Source organism: Schistocerca serialis, chromosome 5 (genome assembly GCF_023864345.2).
Source record: "Schistocerca serialis cubense isolate TAMUIC-IGC-003099 chromosome 5, iqSchSeri2.2, whole genome shotgun sequence".
Lineage (NCBI taxonomy): Eukaryota > Metazoa > Arthropoda > Insecta > Orthoptera > Acrididae > Schistocerca > Schistocerca serialis.
The window spans coordinates 15,594,205-15,617,815 of record NC_064642.1 but is presented as its reverse complement, the minus strand read 5'-3'; the positions used below and the strand labels follow the sequence as shown (position 1 = coordinate 15,617,815).

The 23,611-nt window shown below is 45.5% G+C and overlaps 1 protein-coding gene across 1 annotated transcript; it reads right to left on the bottom strand.

Moving 5' to 3' along the window:
• Positions 1-4,012: 4,012 nt before the first annotated feature.
• Positions 4,013-23,198, bottom strand: LOC126481524 (serine protease persephone-like). The gene is made up of 6 exons (XM_050105330.1): positions 23,119-23,198; positions 16,794-16,882; positions 14,029-14,144; positions 9,190-9,443; positions 4,927-5,078; positions 4,013-4,738 (listed from the first exon to the last, which is right to left on the bottom strand). Exons 2-6 carry the CDS (start codon positions 16,821-16,823, stop codon positions 4,580-4,582), a joined length of 711 nt encoding a protein of 236 aa, XP_049961287.1. The 5' UTR covers positions 16,824-16,882; positions 23,119-23,198; the 3' UTR covers positions 4,013-4,579.
• Between the last annotated feature and the right edge of the window lie 413 nt (positions 23,199-23,611).

The following is a 23,611-nucleotide window of genomic DNA, read 5'->3' as shown; positions in this document are numbered from 1 at the left end:
GAGCCACATTTACTGATACTGCAAATTCAGATTCCGTAGTAGACCCTAATCACAAGTGGAGAGGCTATAAATTCAATTTTCATACTGTCTGCGAAAATCGCCTGCAGGGAAGAAAACAAAACAGGAAACTGTTGTGTACACATTCTATGTTCAAAGAAATGTGTAATGGAAAACAATACACAGGGTGTAAATTTTAAGTTGACAAACCAGATTAACTCGAAAAATAAGCTTCACACGAAAAAATGTGTAGAATCCAAAGCTGATTACTGTCGAGGGGGACATCTGCTGGTGCTAAAATTAGCCCACCACCTCAGCCCCCTGTGGGTGGGGTGGGAGGCAACTTTAAAATTTCAAATGGGAACCCCCGTTTTTTATTGCAGAATCAGATTCTTCCATGTCCTTGTTCTAATTTTTGCGTGCAAAATTTGGGTCAACATTTGTAAAACTCTAATTCCTCTCTCTCAAACCCCACCCTATGAGGAGAGAGGGAGAGTTTTAGTTTTAGCGAATCAAACTTTACGAAGTAAATAAGTATTTTTTCTTTATCCATAACCATTTTCCACGCAAAAATGAGAACATGGATTTTCTTGAATTACAGCGCCAACTACCAAGAATCAAAAGAAATGTTTAAGTCAAAATGTACATAGTTTTTTATGTAGAATCTGATTCTGCAATAAAAAATGGGAGTTCCCATTTGAAATTTTAAAGTTGCCTCCCCCCTCCCCCCCCCCCCCCTACCCACCCACCCACACGGAGCTGGGCTGGTGGACTAATTTTAGCACCAGCAGATTCGCCCTCGAAAGTAATCAACTTTGGATTCTACACATTTTTTCGTGTGAAGCTTATTTTTCGAATTAATCTGGTTTGTCAACTTAAAATTTACACCCTGTATATGGGAGGATCAATTTGTCTAATAGTGAGAGCGGCCTGAGCTGGCGAGGCGAGCGCATCGCTGCCGTTGCGCGCTTCGCTTACTCGGCCGTTGAGAGCTCGTGAAGAGGTTTTCTGTGCTGTGGGCGCCGCGGAGAGCAAATTGTCGTGCGTTGTTTTGACAACGCGTGCAAATTGTCGTGTTCCGCGCCTCGCAGCATGGGAAAGAAGGGTGCGCAGAGGAAACCTGCCGCTACGAAGGGTCCTTCAGTTGTGCAACTCACTGAGTCTGCAGACCATGCAAGGAACTCCCGAGAAGACGAGTCGCGGCCTGTCCCCCCTTTGTACGTCAAGTGCAAAGGCGGGTGGACAGCGCTGTTCGACACCATGACGAACTGCGCTCGGAACGAGGTGGTCTACGAGTCTGTCGATACAGACTCGCTGATCTGCGTTCGAGCCGCAAACGTGGCCGACCACAGGGCGATCAAGGTCGCAGTGGCCGACCACATCGTCGACGCGCCGCCGGCGCGTGAGAAGGCACCTTCCGTAGGAAGGATGAAGACGACTAAGGCACTCCTTAGGGGGTTGCCTTGGTGCTGTGACGAGGCAGCGGTCCGGGAAGGGCTGCTGCGAGCCGGGTTTGGTAATGCAGCCGCAAGGTTGCACAACCGGACCAACAGGAAGAGGGCGCCGCTCTATGCCGTGACCGTGCAAACGGTCGACGGCGGGAGCGACATCCTCGACTTGCGGAAGTTGCTGGGCTTCCCGGTTACGACGGAGGCTCTCCCGACCGCCATGGATCCTCAGCCCCAGTGCTTCAGGTGCCAGGGCGAGGGCCATGTTGCGAAGTATTGCCGCAACGCGGCGCGGTGCGTCAAGTGCTCAGGTGAGCACGACAGCCGCACCTGCGACCGCGGCAGCAACGCTCTGCCGACTTGCGTCCGGTGTGGCGGCCCGCACGTCGCCAGTTGGCGCGGTTGTGTGGCTTTCTCTAGCCGCAACCGTGCCGGGGGCGGCGAAGCGGCCGCGGCCGCACCGACGCAGCAGCAGAAGAGAAGACGACGTCGGAAACGGCGTAGGGCGGAGAACAGCCCGGTGCAGCTGAGGGACGGCGCAGCAGCAGATCCACCTGCCAGGGGCGGAGACGGCCGCTCCGAAACGGGCAGCCAGGACGCAGCTCGCCCTCCCGCGAAGAGATGTGACCTCGAATACGGCATCGCCGTGAAGGAGGCCACAGCAGCCCTCAAAGCCGTCATGGCGGCGGAGAGGGCTGCCTTCGCAGCCGCCGTGGCTGCAGAGAAGGAAGAGGCCTTGAGGCAACTGCGAGCAGTCTTCGCCCAAGGCCTCAGTGCAGTCGTACCTGCGAACACTCCTGCGACCTCGCAGAGGGACGTTCGCGCGCCTGTCCCAGCGGCTGCCCCAGCAGCACCGCAGGTGAAAGGTGCAAAGAAGAAAACCGCCAGGGCAGTCTTCATCGCGCAGGCGTCGCCGCGCTGCCGCGCCGAACTTTTATATTACAGGGAGTAAGCCACTGCGGCCGGCCCAGGAGACAACGAGGGAGCCCAGCCGCGGCACCGGACTGACCCAGCTACGACCACGCAGTACATAGGTAACGTTCCACGATACCTCACGCTAACCCCCCTCACCTTGCATGCTCTGTCGCAGCTAGCAAGCCGCTACTGCCCTTACTACCCGTCCTACTGCCGCAGAGGTTTTTTTCCCTTGGCGCTGGCCTTGGCACTTTTTTCCCTCTGCTCTTACAACCGCTACCCTTCGATCGTTTTCGACCACTTCTATCTCCTGATGGACCATGTTAATGAGTAGTCTTACCCAGACGCATGGATAACATCACAGCCTGCGTCCTGTGACGCCTGATTCAAAACTAACATGCATACGGAGGTGACAGTAGAACTTTTGTGTTGGTCACCACGTTGGTGCGGGCGTGGAGGGGCCCCATCCTTTTTTGTCTAATAGTTTAAGTGCTCCGCTATCGTAGTTAATTAAAACTGCCTGCGACAAAGAAAGCGCAACTACACATTTTTAGACCAGAGAGTTCTATCTCTTGTAGTCAGTTTTAACAGAAAACCTGTACATTCTTGTTTAAAAAAATTTATTATATATGTTCTTGTGAATGATTTCTGGGTCATAATTTAAAATTTGAGATAAAACGGTTAAGAGATTTTGGGGATCAGTTTGTGTTTATTTTACTTTCCAGAACTACCCTTTCTTGTATGACACTAAATTGGTAGTCTCACCATCCGACATGCCCACCGAATTACATCCATGTGATACGGGAGACAAACCTTTTCGTAGCCATCGTTGCACGGTGAAAGTATCTTCTTTTAGCATCAACTGAAGTTAAGATTTATTTGCAGTCTTGAAAATACAACACATGACAGGAGACAGTGCGAACTTGTTTAGCAACCAATAAAATATTTCTTTCTTCTTGCGCGTTTGCACTTGGATGAAGAGCCATTTTCGTTCCTGGAGTTATTTCCGTTTGCATATTCTACGTATCGCAGTCCTTTGTGTTTTCGCTGTGTGTATTCAAAGCGTTGATGTCACTCTGATTTGCTTCTAGGCGTACATGAGGACATATTTGCCTAAATGGATGCGAACATCTTGCTGAAATGAACATTAACGTTAACCGATGTGCAAGACCGAGAGCTGAAAAATGTTGCTTGTGCTTCGTTTCAAACCCTCGCATTTCATTGCCACGCAAGCTACCGTTCAACACAGAAGTTGTACGAGCAGGTTTTAGCCGAATGTGCATACTGCCTATTAAGTGAAGCTTTTTAGTGTAGATGAGTGTATGTGTAGCGTGTTGTAATTTATGTAGCTGAGCATGGCGAGAGAGAAGTAAGTGGACGATACGGCTACACTTTCCACAGTCCTCTATGAATCATAGTTGCTTTGTAGAACCACATACTCGTGGGAAAGGTGTGACGGGAGATTCCACACTAAGATAGACAAACAGCTGTACAGTTTAGGGTACTGACATGCAGGAAAGTTAGTGTGACGTCCACTTGTATTCCTCCGACGTCTCACTCACGGGTCTACGTTATCATAAAAAAGAATCACATTTACTGTATAAAATATTTTATTATAGTATTTATAATAAATAAATATTGTACACAGAGACAGGAAATAAAATACAGTGTTGCTTGAGAGTTACTCCGAGAGTGAATTTGCGGTCACAGTCACCGTGGGGGATTTTAATGACACAAAGAACTAATAGATTAATATTTTTCTCCTTTCCTTTATACTGGTTTCCAGAGAGTAACATTACTTATAAATATATATCACAGCTCTTGGATAATAAATTACAGTCCTTTTACAAAAATGACTAGCTTCAGTTTACACGAAAACCATGTAGCTATGTTACGTAGCTACTTCGTCAATAATAATTGCTGCTTGAGTTTTAATGTATTTTATGGTTGGGGATGAGTGCGCTTACGTGTGCGTGTGGATGTGTATTTGTGTGTGTGTGTGTGTGTGTGTGTGTGTGTGTGTGTGTGTGTGTGTGTGTGTGTGTGTACGCGTATGAGTGTGTGAACTTCATTTGTCGCATGCTGTTCATTGATCAGTGATGCGTCCACTACGAGACTCACATTAATCACAGTACGTTTTTGGTTACAGTTGTGTGCTAATTGCCATAAAGATAGTTCTTGAGTATCCCTGAGATAGCTGTGCTGTCAGCCGTTCGCCTTTAGGGCCAGACGAGTTTTTCCAGCCAGCCCACGTAGGTGGAGACGCGCGTGTAGATACTGGGCACAAAGCCGCCACACGGCTTTGGCCCTAAGCTGGTGATTCCGACCACAACGTAGGGCGCTTTGTTTCCCCTCACCAGAGGACCGCCGGAGTCGCCCTGAAACAAGAAGAGACATTACTTTATTGCCAACAAATGGGGTGCAATAGCTCCTTATTTTTACAGTGTTTTGACTTTATGACAATAAGCTGTAACTGGATATCTCTTTGAAATTTGTAAATAAATAGAACTACTGAGCAAATGCAGATAATTATGTTTGATGCGAAAATTCTAGTTTTGACACTTACAACACAGGTATCCGTTTTTCCTTGCGGATCTCCGGCACAAATTACCGACGAATTCAGTCCTCTTGGGAATCTATCCTTGTAAGCGTTTTGGCAGTCTGATAATGGAAATGGAGATATTGTAGTCTTCATAAGCACCGAGCTGGCTCGCGTTCCTGAAAATGAGAGCCAAGATACAGACACACGAATCTTCACTTTCCTAAAACTGAAGTTGTAACTTGAATTTTATACATATATAATGAGATATGGCAACAGCAGCTTTTCAGAAGTTTTGACATTTGCTCTATTTCAATATCGATGAAAAGCAGCCGTTAATAATACGGTGACAGAAAAAATCGCAACATCGAAAAATAAGTAACGGAGAGTAATGGTATTTCTGGAATAAATTTGTTTAGGTAATATATTTAAGTGATTAACTTTGCAAGATCACAGGTTAATGTAAGCGCTATATAAGCCACTGCAAATGTGAAATGCTGATACATTAATAACCGGTGTAACCGCTAAACTGTTGAATCCAAGCATGCAAACGTGCTTGCTTTGCATTTTACAGGTGCCGGATGTCAGTTTGTGGGAAGGAGTTTGATGCTCGTTGCACTTATTCGCTCAGTACAGTTACGGTTAATGTTTTTTGTAGATGATGGTGCAGTTGTCGTCTGATGATATCCCACATGTGCTCGACTGGAGACAAATCCTGTGATCGAGCAGGCCAAGGCAACATGTGGACATTCTGCAGATCATGTAGGCTTGCAACTGTGGTATGCAAGCGAGCGTTATCCTGTTGGAAAACACCCCTGGGAATACTGTTCATGAATGGCAGCACGGTAGGTCGAATCGCCAGACTCACGTACAAGTTTGGGTCGGATATCCGCGAGACTCGTCTCTACGGTGATCAGTGTGTCTAGCAAGGCGACAGTCTCGTTCCAGATCCTCAACCGACCTTCTTCTAACCAACACCCGCTCATCACTGCCGCCAAGACAGAACCAGCTTTCATCAGGAAACACAACACTCCTTCAGTCTGTTACTGTGGTGCCAACTACAGCTCAAATTACTGCTACAGGTGCAGTACGATCCACCAGAACCATATGCTGAACATGATCGTACTCCCTCTCGGCAGTGCCACATTGCCGTCCGGAGTCCAGTCTTCTTGGACTGTACATTCTCGTGACCACCGCTGCCACCAGCCATGTACAGTGCCTTTCTACGTTATCGCACAAGAAAGATCCAACATCTAGTATCCCCATTACACGACCTCGTTCAAACTCAGCGAGGTGCTGATAAAGGCGTCTTTGTCATCTTCAAGGCATTCTTGACTAACGTCAGCTTACCACGTCCAGTTTCACAGGTAACTCACACTCAAGACCGTTACAACGTATATTTAAACCAAACCTGATTTGCATCCTAATACTGGCACTATTAGTACCACTCTTATGCGACTAGAGGTCATCTCTCGGATGCAGAAACACGTCTACCAACTGTCGTTTAACTCGCATGTTCCTTACCGGTGTTGTGATTTTTTTTTTGACGTCATTGGTCAGTGTGGTTTCGCTTAGGAAGGATCGTGGAAACGAGCGTATCTGCATGTAAAACAAAAAATCCTCGAATATCTGCAGAAGTGCTGGAGCAGTACTTGCCAGAGTGAAAGAAGAAAAGCAAGGCTCATGAAAGCTATTTGTTTAGAGTTGATGGCACTCCAGTGTTCTCCGTTGTGAACAGGTTGTGACACAGTTCACTTGACCGCAGCAGTACAGTTGTAGGGCTCCAAAACAGAGTTAAAATGGCCCTGTCGTTTGAAATGTGAACAATGTCAAGTTTCCTCCTGTGGTTGAACAATGGCACAAACCTGTTCACATTGTGGTGGGTTATATAACTTTCTACAGCAAATAAAACCTTCAGTACACATTCACGTCAAACAAATTTCTTTTAAGAGAGCCTGGGACCACATTATATTCTAATTTTTGCTTGAACGATACGTCATCAGTTATGGTACCTGATGTTACACAAACTGTGTCACGCTGCGCAAGAGCAACGGCAAGGAAGACTGTCGCGAGAGATATGTTTACCGTGTATATATAGCCGCCGAGGTGTTGCAACAGTAACTCATATGTTTCCATAATTGGAGTAATGCAACGGTGAAATGCAATGGCGTTCTAGGCAAAAAGAGACAAAGAAGTCGTTGCAGTTGTAAGAATTAAGAACAAAGACTTTGGTCCTGTCTTACAAGATTCGTAGGAATTGGTGACAAATAAATAGCGTGGGAATATCTTACTCTTCGAATCACTGCGATAATACTCGCTGAGGACGTTTAGAGTCTGGATAAATCACATCCATGAGTGCTTAGCGCAGCGGTTCAATTACTGTCTGGGACGAGCTCTCGAGAGGACTGTGCTTGATATCTCTGTACGACCAAACAGATTTGTTTTCCGCGGTTTCCCTAAATCGCAAATGATGAAATCGATCTTCTGGAAAGGACATGTCCCAATTACTTTCCCAGTTCCTCCCTTGTCCGAGCTTGTAATGAAATGTCGTGTGACGAAGGCCTCCCGTCGGGTAGACCGTTCGCCTGGTGCAAGTCTTTCGATTTGACGCCACTTCGGCGACCTGCGCGTCGATGGGGATGAAATGATGATGATTAGGACAACACAACACCCAGTCCCTGAGTGGAGAAAATCTCCGACCCAGCCGGGAATCGAACCCTGGCCCTTCGGATTGACAGTCTGTCGCGCTGACCACTCAGCTACCGGGGCGGACGTCCGAGCCGTGCTTCGTCTGTAATCAAATCGAGAACGATGAGGACAGTCTGCATGTAAAACGATACTGTGTCACTGTTGACGTCATCACACCTGGTTTCGACAGGATATTTATGAACCGACGGGATCACAAGGACAAATATTTTGGTCATTACGTGTGGGGTATACTTAATAAACCAAGTCAAGATCTGAAAATATTGGGTTAAATGAGAAAAATGGTAACCGTCAGGTTGAAGTTGATACACAGAGGTGAAAAAAGTCGTAGGATGGGGATATACACATATAATTATATAGATGGCGGTAGTGCGGCGAACACAAGCCATAAAAGGGCAGTGGACTGGTGGAGTTGTCAGCTGTGCTCAGGTGGTTCATGTGGAAAGGTTTTCGACGTGATTGTGGCCCCACGACGAGAGTTACCAGACTTTGAACGCGGAGTGATAGTTGGAGCTAGACTCATGGGATATCCATTTCTGAAATCGTTAGGGAATTCAGTATTTCGAGATCCACGGTATCAAGAGTGTGGCGAAAACACCAAACATGTGGGATTACCCGATATTAACGCAGCGGCCGACGGTCTTCACTTAGCGATCGAGAGCAGCGGCGTTTATGTAGAGTTGTCGATGCCAACAGACAAGCAACACTTGATGAAGTAACCGGAGAAATTAATGTGGGTCATATCATGAACATATCCATTACGACAATGTAGCGATATTTACATTAATGGGTTATAGCAGCAGACGACCGATGCGAGTGCATTTTCTAACAGCACAACATCGCCTGCAGCACTTCTCTCGGGTTCGTGACCATGTAGATTGGACGCTAGACGACTGGCAAACGGTGTCCTGGTCAAATGAATCCCGATGTCAGTTGGTAAGAACTGATGGTAGGCTTCGAGTGTGGCACAGGCCCGACGTGGTCACCAAGTTGTCGACCAGGCACTGTGCAAGTGGATGGTGGCTACATAATGGTGTGGGCTGTGTTTACGTGGAGTGCACTGGTTTCTGGTTGTATTCACCTACTTGGAGACCATTCTCAGTTATTCATCGACTTCATCTTCCGAAAGAATCATGGAATTTTTATGGACGACAGTACGCCTTGTCACCGAGCCTGAATTGCTGGCGATTTGTTTGAAGAACACTCTGGACAGATTGCGCGAATAATTTGGCCATCCAGATTACCTGACATGAATCCCATCGAACATTTTCGGGACACTATCAACAGGTCAGTTCATGCATAAAATCCCATAACGGAAACACCTTCGCAGATTATGGATGTATATAAAGGCAGCATGGTTCAATATTGCTGCAGGGGACTTCCAACGGTTGTTGTGTCCATGCCACGTGGAGCTACTGAACTATACGAGGAAATGAAGGTCCGACACGCTATTAGGACGTCTCCCTCAGCGTACTAGAGGTACACGATAGGCGACTTTGAAAATCGATGGGAAAATTGCTAACTATGCCAACGAACAGCTGGCTGAAGCAGACGCAGCACGGCAAGCAGCAGCAGAGCCCCTACCGGCAGCGTTCGTGGCCCCCCAGCCTGTGGCGAGGAAGTCGGCGCCATCTGCGGGGCTCGTGTCCAGGCAGGCGGGGAAGACGGAGCCGCCCAGGTCCACCCTCCTGTCCAGCTCCAGCAGCGCAATGTCGTGGTAGCGCTGGCGCCTGCTGTAGCCGGGGTGCAGGATGACCCGCGAGACGCCGTAGTCGGAGTCGCCGGCCGCCCCCGAGCTGGGACTCAGCGTCCCGAGCCGCACGCTCACCGGTCTGCCCCTGTAACACGCAGCCGAACTCTGCAACGGTTGCTTCACTTCCGAGTACCGGAGTACCTTCTTGCTGGCAACCTCCAGTAACACACAAACGCGCAGCGTTCCACTCAACGGTGCACCATCTTATATCTATTCCCATGTCCAAATAAGATTTCAAATCAGGGCTAGATGTATTAAAAATTGATATAATTAAATTTTCCTCAAGACATTTGAGCCTCATCTTTATCTACTATAGTAATGGAAGCTTAAGAACTGAATTAAAATTTGTGCCATGGCCGGAATTTGAATGCAGGTCTTCTTGCTTATGAGGCAGGTATGCCAGCCATTACACCACCACAGCACTGTAGCTAACAGCAAAAAATAAGGTGAAGATGTGAACTGAAGTTTGTGTTAGGGATGGCGTTGGACAAGGTTAGTTCATGCAGGTGTGGTGGTGTAAGGGCTATTATACCTGCCAAGTAAGCAGTAGACTGGGATTCAAAAAATGGTTCAAATGGCTCTGAGCACTATGGGACTTAACATCTATGGTCATCAGTCCCCTAGAACTTAGAACTACTTAAACCTAACTAACCTAAGGACAGCACACAACACCCAGCCATCACGAGGCAGAGAAAATCCCCGACCCCGCCGGGAATTGAACCCGGGAACCCGGGCGTGGGAAGCGAGAACGCTACCGCACGACCACGAGATGCGGGCAGACTGGGATTCAAATCCTGGCCATGACGCAAATTTTAATCCATTCCATCAGCTTCCATCATTAGCATAATAGAAATTATTTCCTCGACCGCTGGCTACAATCATGCCTAGATCGACCACATCTTACATAGTAAACAGAAACTGAAAATTATATCTCTCTCAAAAACGCTGAAGTTCTGCTATTACAGTATTTCCTACTGTGTGAGGAGGACCACACCCCAGTGTACTTTCACTAGCAAAGATATGACCCATTTAACAGTCAGTGATGTGTTATACAGTATTGCTTGCCCTGACTGTGATAAGTTTTATGGTGGTCAATCAGGCACAGATATGGCAACTAGGTTGGCTGAACACGAATGCAGTTAGGGGTTACAAATTCTGATTCCACATTTTCTGAGCACGTACTGAGTGAGTACCACAGCTACCAGACACAGTCCCATGTTCCCCACTTGGCAAACAAAGGCAAAAGACTTTGCCTGTTGGAAGTTCTGGACATCAATAAACATCTGGCCCACAGTCCTGATGACCAAACACAGCTCAGTAGTTCTTCTTTTATAACCTCCACTTAATTCCCATCCTTTTTCCAGCGCTTTGCACACTGACTGTTCCTCTCTATGTTCTTTAATTTATTTCATTTAATTACTTAATTGTGATTGCCTATTTACTCCATTTATTTTGTTCTTACAACTGTCAGTTCTATCTTTCACAGTTTTTCTTTGTGCTTTTCATATAGGCTATAATACCTCTCATTGCTAACTGTTCTCAGTATCTCCCACTTACTTTTCACATACCTCTCCTCCCCTATGTCCTTTCTTGCGTCCAAACTCTCTGCTAATTCCTTCCTCTTTTCTTCCCACTTTTCTTCAAGTCGTAGACTTTCTACATTGTTTCGCTTTTCCCCTACTCTTTTTCGTTTCTTGACAGATCTATCTTTTGCCTACATCTGATGCGCGTTAAGTAATAATTGGTGTCTTCGTCTGCTCATCTACCGCTGCTAACTTCCATATTGTCTGACGTGTGCCGTTTATATACAGTTACAGGGTCTATCTGGTTTCTTGAAACTCCATCTGCGAGCCCGAATTGCACTTCTTAATGTCTTTCCTGTCATTCTATGGACCCTTTTTCATCATCTCCTTTCCACAAGCCAAGTCCACCAGCCTCAGTTCATTATCATTACTGACTTCTACTCTTGACAGGTACTCTTGTCGAGTACTAATTTTATTTTATTGGAATTGTTAATTTAATTGAAATTATTATAAAGGCACTGTTTATCGAATATAGTGATAGTGTTTCTCCTGGTTTGCTCCCTTTAAATTTATTTACCGTTCACCTTTTTACGTTTTTAATTGCATTACCAGTGCATGTCAAAGACAACATTACTTTGTGTTCGTGCCTCAGTCTAGATGTGTAACATCTCTTCCAGCGTTATTTACATACAGTGTAAGTTCTTCGACGATGATGACCTTGCAAGCCGAAAACCGGTTAACCTGAATAACTTAATCCTGTAGAACACACGCAGTAGGTATAGTGTTTTTCATTTATAATTATATTTTTCTACCAAGAAGGAGAATCATACACTCAAAGTGCTACTGTCAAGTTTTGAAGTATATATGACCAGTTTTCTTTGACCTATTCGAAAATTCTTCCCTATATAGTTATCCAGTGGCAACAATATCAAGTTTCCGGATGATATAAAAACAAAAACGTGTCCTTCACCCATGACTTTCGGAGAATCGTGATGTAGTTACGTAGGGTCCAGAAAAGTTCTCGAGCAAGTTACACAATGCGTGATGTGTAGCCAGGTTTGGATTGAGAAATTACAGACAGAAAGCCGGATGCAGAGAAAAAAATGGTTCAAATGCCTCTGAGCACTATGGGACTTAACATCTATGGTCATCAGTCCCCTAGAACATAGAACCACTTGAACCTAGCTAACCTAATGACATCACACAACACCCAGTCATCACGAGGCAGAGAAAATCCCTGACCCCGCCGGGAATCGAACCCGGGAACCCGGGCGTGGGAAGCGAGAACGCTACCGCAAGACCACGAGCTGCGGACCCGGATGGAGAGACATCGACAGACCATGAAATAATTTCTTCTATGCTAAGGAAGTGTATTGCTTCCAGTACTGTCCATGTTACTTATTCACAGAAATCGAATCCGGTTAGCTAAAGTCTCAGACTTCTCGCGAATATATAACATGTAATATCCGATAAGATAATAGCAATGTATCATCCCAAGGCAATACAGGTAACTCTTATTTCAGTCAAATGTAAAGTTGTTCGTTTGATGAAATGTTGGTTTTGGCGATAGGTAAACGAGTCCCGGTTGAAAATAGTCATGGCCTGAAAACACCTGTCTTTTACAATAAACATGGGTATGAAGTGGAGCGATCGAACAGGCTCTGTTGTAGATGAGATTGTTGATAGGCTACTATACCGGGAACAACAGTACGTATAAGATGATCGCTTGCGAAATAAGCGAACGGTCAATGCTCAATTAAGTGGTCACAAGTGTTGTACCATCTTACCTACAGAGAAGACACATAGAAAGAAAGCTACACAGGAGAGTGACGCGGAATTCTGAAATATCTCACCTGTTCAAAGAAGAAGGATGCCAAGTGTTACGCGGAAATCTAGCATTTAGAAAATTAGAAACTGGTTTCCTAGGCGGGATCTACGCACGATCTTCGATGTCTCACGAATTGCTCACATCGAAACGTGACGAAAAATTAAAACCTCACATGGAGACAGAAACTTTCAATTTTGGCACGCTGTATCTGAGGACAATAGAAAAAGAAATACGATCTCCCATGCCATTTACAGTAATTTCCACAGTAGATTTGTGAATGGATACGTTCATTCTCGATTGATATACATATGCAGCACATAGTGCATATCTAAGAGAGATTTACAGTACTGATTAGAAAATTTTTTGATGCTGTTACAGGTAGAAGAGTAGCTGGAGACAGTATCGTTCGTGAGGAAATTTGTGTATAATTCTGGAGTAATTTAACGGAGAGAGTGTCTACCAGAGTGAGAATTTGCGGATGGATTCGGAATTATTCGCCTGGTTCTTGTTACAGGGCGACGCTGAAGGAACGCTCTGTTACGCGCCTGTGAACTGAGATGTACTACTGCAGATGTCTTCAACGATAGGTGCCAATGCGCTCCTAAACCGTGCCTCGGCTATTTTGAGGCTGGTGTCTCGATTGAACGCAGGTACACATTTGTCCTTCACCACACATATCTTGTAGTTGCTTACAAACCAACGTGTAGTTTCTGTACTCTTCTACAAAAGTTTTGCATCCGTTTTCTGTTTAATATACACGCAACGGCGGACGCTTCTTTGCTGTGGCACACAACCATCGTGGTTTCTTCTTGAAAATCGTATTTGGTTATCCACAGATATATTTCAATAGCTCCGTGCGCAATGTAATTCGAAGAATATTTGCTACGACAGAGAAGCAGTAATTGTATAATCATATAATATGCACATATTCATGGACGACCTTGCAGTTTCAGTGAGAATATGTTAAGTTCAATCAAATTCATTTGCGTAAGCAGTTTCTTATACTTGCTTTGCTCCAGGAAATGAAGTGCGATTTGGAAATGCCTCTGTTTGATTCATTACTAAAGTTCAAAATTCTAAGCAGCACCTGAAAAGTACTTTCAGTGGACAACTTATTTAGAGACGGTATAAATAATATAAGTGGTATAGTTATGTGAAATTTTTTTTAGAAAATCGGATATATATCAGAGGAACAATATTCACGGAGAAAACGGTTTGTGCTGCACTTGTAAGCGAAAATTTTTAAGAGTCGAGATTTGAACCCATGTGCAGTTCAGTCTTCTACATTTTTTGATAGATGTACGGAGAAGGCTACTCACGTGATCCTGTTGGCGCAGCAGTGGGCCGCGGTGAGGACGAACTGGTCGCTGATGAGGGACCCTCCGCACAGCCAGCTGAGGCCCTCCGTGTCCGGTAGGTTGTAGCCCAGCGCCGCCTGCAACACGACGCAGCCGTCAAAGAGTCTGATCCACCAGCTACACAAGACGCGTGGACGAAATGACCTCGTGTCAGTTACCACACTACACACATCTATAGCTGAAGCAAAATGCCTGCAAAATGGTAGGTACAACTGCACAGTTCTCTTCCAGTCATTATCTTCGTCGGCCAGCTTTTCCTATTCGTGACTGGCCTATAGGAATACAAGTTTCTCTCTCAGAAGAGGTAAACATTAGGAAATTTGTGGTAAGTTAAAAAAAAGTTCAAATGTGTGTGAAATCCTATGGGACTTAACTACTAAGGTCATCAGTCCCTAAGCTTACACGCTACTTAACCTAAATTATCCTAAGGACAAACACACACACCCACGCTCGAGAGCGGACTCGAACCTCCGCCGGGGTGTGGTAAGTTCCTATGGGACCAAACTGCTGAGGTCATCAGTCCCTAGGCTTACACTCTACTTAATCTAACTTAAACTACCTAACGCTAAGGACAAGACACACACATCCATGCCCGAGGGAGCACTCGAACCTCCGACGGGGGCAGCCGCGCGAACCGCGTGGCTGGTCGCTGCAGACCGAGCGGCTACAACGCGCGGCTTCACAACAGGAGTCAAAATGCCAATAAATAGCGAAAAGCATGTAGGAAGGTTAGAGTGTAACGTTCCATCATCGAGGAAACTTGAAACAGCACTAGCTGGGAACGGACAAAATGGGAGAAGGGAACCTTCCGTGCTGTTGCTGAAGCAATCATCCAGCTGTGCGGAGAACCTGGTAGCCTCGCCGACAGTTGAAACTTAATCTTTTCGTCCAGTGTTGAAACCTCTGAACCACCTCGTTCGGCCCCGTGCACTGGCTCTGTCGCGGCCGGTTCTCAGGCAGCTCGCTCGAGCCTGCTGGTGTACATTTTCGTCCACATTTTTAGTGGACGGCAAGTGGTGGCATTCTATTCCTTATCACCACACCATGCATCAACATCCTGAGTAAGACCCCAAACTTCCTTGCGGCATCCCTTACAGCTAGGGCGGATGACTTGATGCTGATGTGTCCATCGGATAAGGACGTTGGATCGGCGGCCTCCTGGTTTTCACTTGTTTCTGCAGGCCTCGTGTAATTTCGGTGATGGTTGAGCCAACTATTCGTTTTCGTGAACTTCACTGTCTATCTGTGTTTGGTTTCCCGCCCTTGTCGCGGTTACGTTGTGGTTCTTCTTCCTTCTACGTGTGGCAGCAGTGATGTGTATCAATATTTGCGCCACGTACCATCTTTGGTTTGGTGCGTGTAGTTTCCGGCAAGGGGGTCTGGAGGGAGTCGGTCGGTTGTTGCGGACGAGGGAAGTTATCTCCGCCCGGTGCAGGCGGTTTGGGCTGCTGACAGCCCACGCGTAGTATCGGAGCGTGTGTGGAGCTGTCCGATCGCTACGAGCTTCGTGGTTCACCGACCCAGGACGTCAAAGTTGAGTAGTAGTTTCAACTACCCAAGCCACGTCTATTCATGTTGTAGTGGTTCGCTTCGGTGGTTTGCTGTTGGGGAGGTTTACCGGTGAGCAACACCGAGCAGTTCTACTGCTGAGATTTAGCCGCCATGCGGTGCAATTAACTATTTTGGTCGATTACGATTTGAGCGCACCAGTGGAATTTTCTGTCTTGTGGCCGTTAGTGTTCCGGTTACCTGCCCTGGCCACTAACGTAATTTCAGGCAGCGTCCTTTTCTCACCTGTTGTGCTGTGCAACATGCTGTGTAATTTTGACAGCTAATACATACTCCATTGTGGATTATCAGGTCTGTAACATAGCCGGTTTGAGTTCTCATATAGTGATTGACCAGAAGCAAGTCGTTGTGTCAGTTGGTCCGTGGCTGTCCCCTGGTTGGGTTCCAACGGATCAAGTGTTAGTTGGGCTCACCACCTGTCTCACCTAAGTGAACGAGGGCAGACCGACCTCCCTGGAGGCTTTCTGAGCGCCACAGGTGTTTAATTATCTGTTGTCAGCTATTTTAAATTTTAGGCTTATGGTGATTTGTTTGTTTTCTTAAAATTTTGCAAAATTAATATTTAAAATTATCTTTCAAGCTTAAATTCGGCGGCCTTTTGCCTTTAAAGATTATGGTAACATATTTTAAAATTTTGAAGTTTAATTATGGCCTTCAGCCATTGGTATTGCATCTTGCATATGTCTCTTCTTTAAATTATTTTATTGCTATCTCAACTGGATTTTTATCTTGTTAATATTTCTTGTTGGAGGCCTTTCGCCGTGAAAGAGTTGCATTCGGTTAGGATTCGCCTATGTGCCGCTTTGGTTGCAAAGGTTATTAAATTACAATAAATGACAATTAGAAGCAGAAACTGACCTCAACCGTTGGCCCTTTCCACAATCCTATTACCTGTTCTGCCCAGCGGGTTTAGCGGGCGTTTCAATCGTGTGTAACAACACTACAACCAATAAGCGCTTGTCACAGTCATCTACACGATGCTGGAAGATAAATGACAGTGTACGCTTGCTGTCTCATTGCGAGCTACGAATATCCACTAAAACCTAATACACCATGCAGGTTCATAATATGATCGTGGTGGAAGATCTAAACTCTTTTCCCCTCTCAGACTATATTTCAGAACCACTAATTTGCATCTCTACTCCTAGAAGACTTACCATGTGTGGAAACTCTCCAACACCGGCCATTTTTCCGCCCAAGATGTAGTCGTCTGGGCCGCTCCGCTGGTTTTTGTAGATACCACAGGCTGTAAACGAGGGAGAGAAAACCTTAGTGAACACTTACTGGAACAAGACAGTAGTATTTTACGTAGCGCGCACTTACATTTTGTAGGACTGTCCTGTGCTGATCTTGATATAGTGATGGCTAATGTAGGGTATGTTATGTGTATGTGACATACAGGTGTCGCTTGTAATGTTCCTCACATTACGTTTGGCTCGTGCAGTCACAGCAGGTAGGGGTTATATCGTTAATCCACATCCATAGCATTCATATTCGTGTCAGTTGACATTCAGTGGGCTACATAACAGATTTCAGAGTTTCAAAACGACATGCTATGGAGGATACCTTTGCACGAAACGTCATATCCTTCAGCAAGTTTCACGAATATAATAATAAAAATATGAACCTGAAGGGAAAGAATATCGAAAACAGCATCGAGTCTTGGGAAAAATTTATTTAATTCAGTTTCAAATTTTATTGAGTAAGTACCCGGTGTCCATTTAAATCGAATATAAAGTGCTTCATCACCTTGTGTATTTATTCAGTTCACATACATGAAGTAAAACATACGTTTGTGATAATTGTTATTCTTACTGGTATAGTTTTGTGTGGCTGCGCGTAGTGTATAGAGGACCGTTCTCTCAATGACAGGATTTAATGTTAAATGTTTTGTGCATCTGACGCTGTGCAGTTAGTATAAGTTTGAAGAGCGTCACTGCTATTCAGAAGTCGACGAAAGTTGCGAAAAACTTATTTGTTCGCGAGTAATCCAGACCACTGCCCCTCATTGAGAACAAAGAGCAATATTTTTAACAATTTTTATTTTTTATGGTATGAACATTGTGTTCGTTCATTTGGCTGTACGCAATAAGAACAAATAATACCAGCCTTAATATGTATATGCGGAGAACGTACAGCCTTAGGTAGATGTTGTCACATTCTACTACTTGTGCATTGAGGTTCAACAAGTTTTCAGCAGTTAATTCATGTATTACATATCTTACATATAACTATTGTGAGAACATGTAGTTGAATTGTATATTCTCTATCATTGGATATATATCTGCGGTTTCGATATATCTATGGCATGTTCACGCTAACACAATTTGGTTTGACCTTGCGCATGTATGTTATATAATCCATTGCATTAACATCGAATTTAAGAACGGTCGCTGATGATAGGCATCTGAGTCCATACTGGTTCGATATATTTGTAAATAATTTACGTTCTGTGTATCTCTAATGAATCACAGTTCAATACTTCAGATTAAGTGTATAAGGCAGTTGGCGGGTGCTGAATGTCGTAAACCGATGTTTGCCAGTGGCCCACTGCAGACACTAATAGTCGTTGCTCCTCGACACCAAATGGACACCAGAGATAACTACCGCTCTCGCCAAGTTCGAAATGGCCAGATGGCCAGTTTTAGAGAATGGGGCTTGTCCTAACGGAAAACTAACACCTCATGAAGCATAATACTATTCCCGTTTCTCTTTTTTTCTTTTTCGTCTGTTCGTTATGAAGGAGTGCACCACCAAGGATAAACTCATCGTGGGATAACATACACTTCGCGCATTTCCATCGATTAAAATAAAGACAGGGCTGAACAGTACAGTGGCACAATAACCTTGTTACCGTGTTCAAAGGTCTGCGTGTCGGTACGCCCATACAGGATTATGGCTCCATACCACTCTGACTGTCAAAACGATCGTATTCGTCAATGTACTGCTGCTTACCCTCGTATGGCGAGAGATCGGAACACGTAATGCAGCCAGCAATATTGTCGAAGATTATCATTTTGGTGGCACAGGTGTTACGGAGTGGGGAAGCATAATGCTGCATTGGCGTACTGCTATCAGTCTTAGAAGACGACACGCTAACCGGTCAACGTTGTTGTAACACTGTACTCGTTCTCGAGGTGCGGCTTTCCAGGGGTTGCATTCGGCCCTGTCTTCATTTCTATGACAATGCAGGACCGCATAGGACAGTGCAGATGAATTGGCTCTTGGAACGAGAGGCTGTTTGGCGAATGGACTCACCTGCCCGTTCCCGCCGACTTAAGACCCAGCGACCACGTGTGAGATGAGATGCGCTGGGGGGAGGAGTCGCAGCGCGGCCACGTGCACCAGCGACCAGACAGACATTTTTGACCTCCTTGTCATCGCTGTGCCCAGCATGGGGGCACGCACTGCCGCCCGTGGTGATCACACACTGCACCAAGGACCATCTTCTCCCTTTCGTAATGTCCAGGGGACCTTCATAAATCTCACGAAGTCAAGTTAATTATTGTCTTTGAAAAAAAGTGTGATTTCTATTCGTCCCATTGGGCCTTCCTTTCAGTTAGCGTCTGATATATACCATGGCAGTTGCTTCTATGTACTGTCCAAGAGCCATCGAGCTATCTTACTTGTCAATGACACATTACGTGGAAGTTATTTTCATCCTTCAGTTTTGCCCACTAATTCATTTGGAGTTTTTTTCTCGTTTTGCCACGGAGCGGAAGTAAAGTGATGACAATTTACGGCAGTGGCATTCAGTTAACATCCCATCATCCCTCTCGGGATAACCGTGGCAGAAAATCATCTGGTCACAACTATACCACTGTTTGTATCTACGTAAGCTTTTGTATCTACTTCTGAATGTTTCGTGTTGGATGGTCATGAAGGTTTGATCATTTCTTTGTTGCCTTTGTCAGCTAGAAAGATACTCGTCCCTTTTTTAATCTTTCTTTTAATACTAGTGATCGATTATATTATAATGATCTTGTGGTAGATGATTCTGATTTGTACATTCACGTGCGTTCCCCATCTCCTGGACCAATTTCAATCAGACTTGGTGCACTTATCACTTAGTGCTTGAGATAAATTTCTGTGGTGTAAGAATCACCTATCAATGGTGAGGGGCTGGGGGTGAGAAAAGTGTAGACAACGACTCGCAAATGTCGAGAATTTATTCATCCAGTAGTTGAGACTGAGAGGACTTTGTGTCTTGCAGAAAGCTTTACGTATAACTCCAAACCTTTGCGAAACTTTTTCTCGCTGACAACCCTCACAATATAATGACAGGAAGACAGTTAATCGGGAACTACATTTTTGCTGTTCATGAAGCAGAACTGTCGCATTAGACATGACGTTTCAATTTCTTGCTTCCTTACTACTAACTATATATGTCCGACATATTTTACAGAGAATTTGACACATAACACTGAACATACGTCCAAATTCATTTAGTGATGCGACACATTTTTCAGGAGATAAGACCTCATAAACAGTGAGACCCGTGAAAAGCTACCGCATCACGGAAGACTACATGGATTTGCTACCACCTTCATTAGTAACAAATTTCGCAGACAGTATCTGCGTACGCCGCTCAATGTACATAAAAAAATTACATCAATCTATGACACATTGTTGAGGCAGTATAAGGTCACTCACACTCAGATGAGTGGAAAAGTTCCGCATCATGCATGACTATTAAAATAATACGTCTTTGCAACTAACTCTATTCCCGACTTATTTCGCAAAGAGTATGAACACACAAAGGCAAAATTACTGTACACCATTGTGCGAGACATAGTTATCAGAACTGGGCAGCGTGAGAACGAAACTGTAGGGCGAAATTCGCTAATGATACATGTGAACTATTGTACAAATATGTGTTAAATGTGCGTCAAATATTTGTGACATGTACATTCGGGGGGAATGCTACAGGTAAGAAGCTCTTTATAAATTCCTGCATCGTTTTCAGAACAATTTGGCACACATATTACGTACTAACTGGAATGAAATACATTGGTATAAGAAGTATGTGGCACCCTGAAAGTATTCTAAGTTCAGAGTTGGCGGCCACCGCTCGGCCACTCGGCAATCTGCCGTTCGTTAGCAACCGCGTGCTGCCACACAATGGCCGGACCACGTGGCTGGCAATTCCGTGGTGACGCTGTGTCGATGAAGGAGATATGTATGCTGGGAGTGCCAAAAGTGGCAGACTTTGTGAAGCCTTAATGGCAAACGTTTCACAGTTCGTATAGAAATTAATAGTAGCCATATGAACCATGATACCCCAAAAAGAAACATGTACATTACCATTATTTGCACGAAGATTCTGATGGTGTAATCAGATTTTCAATATTCGTTTAAAGTTTAGTATCTGACGATAAATTATTGAAGTAACACCCAGCAAAGAATTTCCAAAATCTAAACACTTCATCCCATTTTGTCGATCTACGTGTTTTTAGAAACCTATTAGTGTAAACCTCAATTGATATGAATTACAGGCATGTAAATTGAATAGTACATGAGTTATTGGAGGTCAAAGTGACCATTACTATTAATCGCGTCAGGCGATAGGTACTCCATAGTGACACGAAAAAGCGGGTGCAGCATGCTTATAAATATATTTATTCGTCTGTGTCTTTGTTTATATCCGATATATCCTATTCATGAAGAAATTGGTTAAGTATTTACTGTGTTTTAGAAAGCACAGAGACATTAGCTACTGGCCTACCTTTTGTTCCTATTCCTTTGATATATGTTTATTTGATTTGTTTATGTATTTAATAATGTGTGTTACAGCGTGTTTATGGCCAAGCCGTAGCCATATTTGTTTAATTTCAAGTTATTTAAATGTAAATCCAGTATCTCGAATGTGTTTCATTATGTTTGTGAGTGTGCGTTGGCTTGGAGACAGAGCGGGAGCACTGTAGCCAATCACAGTGATAGTTTCAGAAAGGACACATGGAGAGACTGTACGGAAGTGGAAGAGTGCTGGGCAGTACTGGAGAGGACGGGAGAGAGTCCTGGACAGTACGGCGCGACGGAGGCAGAGTCGTGGGAAAGACTTGGAGAGTGGAGCAGTCTGCATGTGGTCACGGGAGATAGAAATATTTCGTAGTGCTGACTTGTGAGATTTATGTGGCGTCTGCAGTGAAGGCGTAGTACGCGTTTAGAAGTGAATATCTTGCGAACTATGTTGTTGCTCATAACTATTTACGTCAAGTAGGATTCTATTGTTTCCCTGTTATTGAACTTGTATTTTATTTAATTGCTGGACCATCGACACCAATAAGAGTTTTACAGTAACGAAGGGCATTCTTAAAGGTACTTCTGCTATCGTACTCATCATTTAAAGTCATTAAAATAGTTCATACAGAATTTATTTAATTGCAATCTTTCGTTTAGAAGTGTCTATATTACGTTCAAAATTCGCAAATGCCGACTGATAGGAAACTTTGACCATTCTGTTCATGTTTATATTCATATTGTATACTGTAGACTCAGCAGTATTTGGCTTGTAATGCGGCAACTACGTATCCCAGCCCCTAGACAACAAAACCTGCCAAAACTTTTAGTATTTTAATTCTGAGTCTTAGGGCCCCACCACATCATACCATTTTTATTTTTGAAAGCCCGCAAGCAGAAACTTCTTGTTGGAGTCATGGTAATAATACGGAGGGAGAAGCGGTAGTAATAGTTGGACACAGATATGGGAGAGGAGGAGGTAGACAGAGGCGGCTGTAGGGGAAATAGATAGCAAGGGAAGAGGAGGAGACTGACTGAGAAAGAGGAGTGAAGGAGATGGACGAAAAGGGAAAGACGAGAAGATGGAGAGAGAGAGGAAGGAGGAAGAGGTGGACAGAGTGTGGGGGGGGGGGAGCGAAGAAGGAGATGTGCAGAGAAGGGAAAGAGGAGGAGATGGATAGAGACAGGGGAGGAAAGGAGACTTACATAGAAAGGAAAGAGGAGCAGACGGACAGAGAACTATGGAGGAGGAGATGGACTGAGAGAGGGAGAGGAGGAGATGGGGAAAGAGAGGGGGCAGGTGGAGATGGAGAAAGAGAGGTTGGATCAGCTGGAGGGGTGAGGAGGGAATGGAAGGGGGAGAGGGAAATTGAGTTACAGGGAACAGGAGGAGGTGGCGAACAGAGAAGAAGGAAGAGGTGGTCAGAGGGGGCAGGAGCAGATGAACTGAGAGAGGAGGCAGGAGATGGATTAACAGGAGGCGGGAGAAGACGGACAAAGTAAGTTGGAAGGGGGAGATGCACGTAGAGGAGATTGGAATAAATACGTACCGGGAAACACTGGTTACTTAGCTAGTAAGTGTTATAAGTTGAAAAAGAAATAGTAATGACCTATCGCTACGGAAGCAGTTTCCAGTCTACGCACCCAAACAGCAGTGAATGGAATGTTTGCTGTCATAGAAAGGAAGTGGTGACATACTGTGTACCCGTTGGCTAGAAGACAGAGGGGTAGGGAGGGGTTTACCTGCTGTGCTGGGCCGGTCGGTGGCGGCCGCGCCGGCGCCGTCGTCCGCCGCGATGTCGTTGCTGGCGCCGGCGTCGGCGTCGGCGTCGCGGCGGCCGCCGTCGTCGGCGAGGTCGGCGGCGTCGCCCTCGCGGCCTGCGACGTCGGCGCAGCAGACGACCTCCTCGAGGCCGGCAAAGCCGCAGCGCGGGGGCGGCGGCCGCCCCCGCCGGATGGCCTGCAGCGCCGGCCCGCAGCGGCGCACGCGCAGGCACCTGCCCGCCGACGAGCCGTCCCGGCAGGAGTCGCCCTCTGCAGACACACGGGCCGGCGCCTTGCAGGAGGCAGTGCGGCGTGGCAGCGCAGGGGGGAGCTCGGCTCCCAGTGCCCACGTACAGGCGTTCTACTACCACACGAGGTAGAGGGCCACTTACTGTGTGCATGGAAGGTCGCGCGAATCACCTCTATCCCGAAACCTGACAGTAGTCCACCTGCTAACTACCGCCCTGTCAGA